The sequence below is a fragment of the Bombus impatiens genome, unplaced genomic scaffold (assembly GCF_000188095.3).
Source record: "Bombus impatiens unplaced genomic scaffold, BIMP_2.2 scf_0225, whole genome shotgun sequence".
In the NCBI taxonomy this organism is placed as follows: domain Eukaryota; kingdom Metazoa; phylum Arthropoda; class Insecta; order Hymenoptera; family Apidae; genus Bombus; species Bombus impatiens.
Genome location: NT_176644.1, coordinates 1,165,057 through 1,167,663, shown reverse-complemented (window position 1 = coordinate 1,167,663; position 2,607 = coordinate 1,165,057). Strand labels below are relative to the sequence as shown.

At 39.9% G+C, this 2,607-nt stretch overlaps 1 protein-coding gene across 2 annotated transcripts in view; it reads right to left on the bottom strand.

Moving 5' to 3' along the window:
- The window catches only part of LOC100748842 (pickpocket protein 28), a 15,806-nt gene that overhangs the window by 7,839 nt on the left and 5,360 nt on the right, over positions 1-2,607 (bottom strand). For both annotated transcript variants that reach the window (XM_012383831.3, XM_033320004.1), the window contains 4 exons: positions 2,156-2,306; positions 1,103-1,242; positions 734-830; positions 350-613 (listed from right to left, as the gene is read on the bottom strand). In XM_012383831.3, the coding sequence (XP_012239254.1) occupies positions 350-613; positions 734-830; positions 1,103-1,242; positions 2,156-2,306 (652 nt within the window). The remainder of the gene's footprint in view (positions 1-349; positions 614-733; positions 831-1,102; positions 1,243-2,155; positions 2,307-2,607) is intronic.

The window sequence follows — 2,607 nt, the reverse complement described above, 5'->3', positions numbered from 1 at the left end:
TACGCGAAAAAAGAAGTCGAAAATATAGAATAAAAATTTTTCGTTCGAGGCTTTGTTTTCGAGAAAATCGACATTGAACTTGCGCTGGGTACGCGTGCACTTTATCGCGTCATAACGGATCTCACTGTAGATCGTTGTCTCGATGGAAAAATTAAAAAAAGAAATGTCTATTCTATATTTTCGACTTCTTTTTTTCGCGTAGAATCGCCCCCTTTCCGCTTGTACCACCAGTTACCAACCACCCTGTATAAATAGGTAAAATAAAAAGGTAAACGCTAAAATACGATGAACGTTAACGATGTACCGATAGATTTTTCTAATCACTGCGTATATCAATTGCCTCACGTACCTCGCCATCGAACAAGCACATCCTTTTAGACAGAGGTATATTCTGAATATCCTTGGAGCTTTCTAATTTCGTGCCGGTCAGCGTCATCGACATTACGTGGCCCGGTTGCAGAGAGGCGGATTGTGCACCGATATCAGGGTAATCTAACGGATCGTGGATCAAAACCGTGGCACCTACAAATTGCCTCACCGAACTTTTGTAATTGTCAGCGTCGATGTTCAACGCCACCGCCAAGCCAATATCACTTCCTGTTCCAGGCACGTGCTGAAGCAGAAGGTTCCTGTGTTTAACCTCTTCATTAATCCTTTCACCGTGTAGCTCGTGAACATTTGCCGAGTAATTATCAAACGATACGTTTACGTATTAATCATTGCACACTATTACCAGTATGTTGTCAACACCCGGGAAAGAATTATTCGAAGTTAATACGTCTAGTTCTTCGGAGTCCATCGTGATGTTCATTAACCAAGCATATTCGTCACTGGAAGCAATCGAACATGCAACATTAAACTTCATTAAAATGTTTATAAAAATACAACATTTCTGATAGGGAAAATTAATCGAGACGGATTATCGAAACGAAATAAATAAAAGGACGGAGACGTTTCGATGGAACTTTTTCTTTTTTTATATATTTCCGAACATATCAGCTACGTTCTATATTTTTTTATCAGAAGCTTCTGTCAATTAGACGTAGAATTACAAAGAGCGCAGTTTCGTTATAGGTAGAGACTTTCGGATTTTCGAATTTACTTGTAATCGCCGACAAAATGATAATTGAAGCCGCAACAGAAGCCTTCGTTCGATCTGACGGTTTTGAAAATTTTACTACAGTCGTAAAGTTGTCCCAACCAGCCGCATCTCACTAGCAACAAGTTACAAGGATGCATCAACTGTAACAAAGTAAAGATTATCGTGTTTGTTGAGGCAGCAAAAGGGTCGAGAGAATACGAAATTCTCGATCGATGGAAACTGGAAACACGAGAAGAGAGAAAAATTCACAAATTTTCGAGGAACAAGTATGATTGATATAATTCCTCCATGAACTTATCTATCCAAGCAGAACCGATTTAACGAGACAAATATTTTTCCCTGCTCGTTCTTCGTCGCTTTGTATCTCTCTCTTTCGTTTCCTTAAACAAAAAAGGAAAAAAGAACCAGCGAGCGTATCTTCTCCACGGGCTAGACGATTATTTTTTTCGATGAACGAGGCTAACGAAAGGATTTGTAGCGGCACATGAGTAGAGGACAATTCAAATCATGTTGTTGTTTTACCTAGGATTATCAAGATCGTTATGATACACGTAATATAATAATAAATAAATTCCAAGCGAAACAATGTCGCCGCTACGTGCAGCGTCTCAGCGAATATTGTCTGTATACTAATTTATTTAATTATTTGAAATACAGGGTGGTTGGTAACTGGTGGGGGTGATTCTACGCGAAAAAAGAAGTCGAAAATGTAGAATAAAAATTTTTTTCAATTTTTTAAGTTCTTCCATCGAGACAACAACCTACAGTGAGATCCGTTATAACGAGACGCGATAAAGTGCAGGCGTACCGAGCGCAAATTCAAAGTCGATTTTCTCGAAAACAAAGCCCCGAACGAAAAATGTTTATTCTATATTTTTGACTTCTTTTTTCGCGCAGAATCACCCCCTTTCCGCTTGTACCACCAGTTACCAAGCACCCTGTATATTCGACGGTTTCAACAACGAGCAATCTCGTCTAATAAATCTCAGGATGAAACATCCTCTACGCAAGTCCTCTACAGATTTGTCAGAACGTAAGAACAACGTTATTCACCTCGAGCATAAGTCTCTCGACCGTGTAACCGAGGATGTCGAGGGCCCAGGACGCGGTTGCGTTATCGATCTCAATTTTGTCCGGTCGTATCAGTTTCATCAGCGAAGAGAACAATTTGTTGCTCATGTCACTATCGAATCCATAATTCAGCCTATTGAGAGAAATTGTTTCTCAGAAATATATATCTGGCAGCTTGATTGCTCCGTTTCGTTTATTGGACGTGTGCGTGTACTACGTGTGAAATATGTTCGGCGAACATCATGCAGTCTATGTACGGGGTGTCCGAAAAGGTCGACAGGAAATTTACGATACGCATTAATAAGAGGAAGCAGCGAGTGAAAAAGAGAAGCTTCGTATGAATTTATGTTCGAAATGACTCGTTATACGGATACACAGAGATAATTTTTAACGAGCAATTAGTTGGCCTTCCCGGTCATCAGACCTAACTTCCC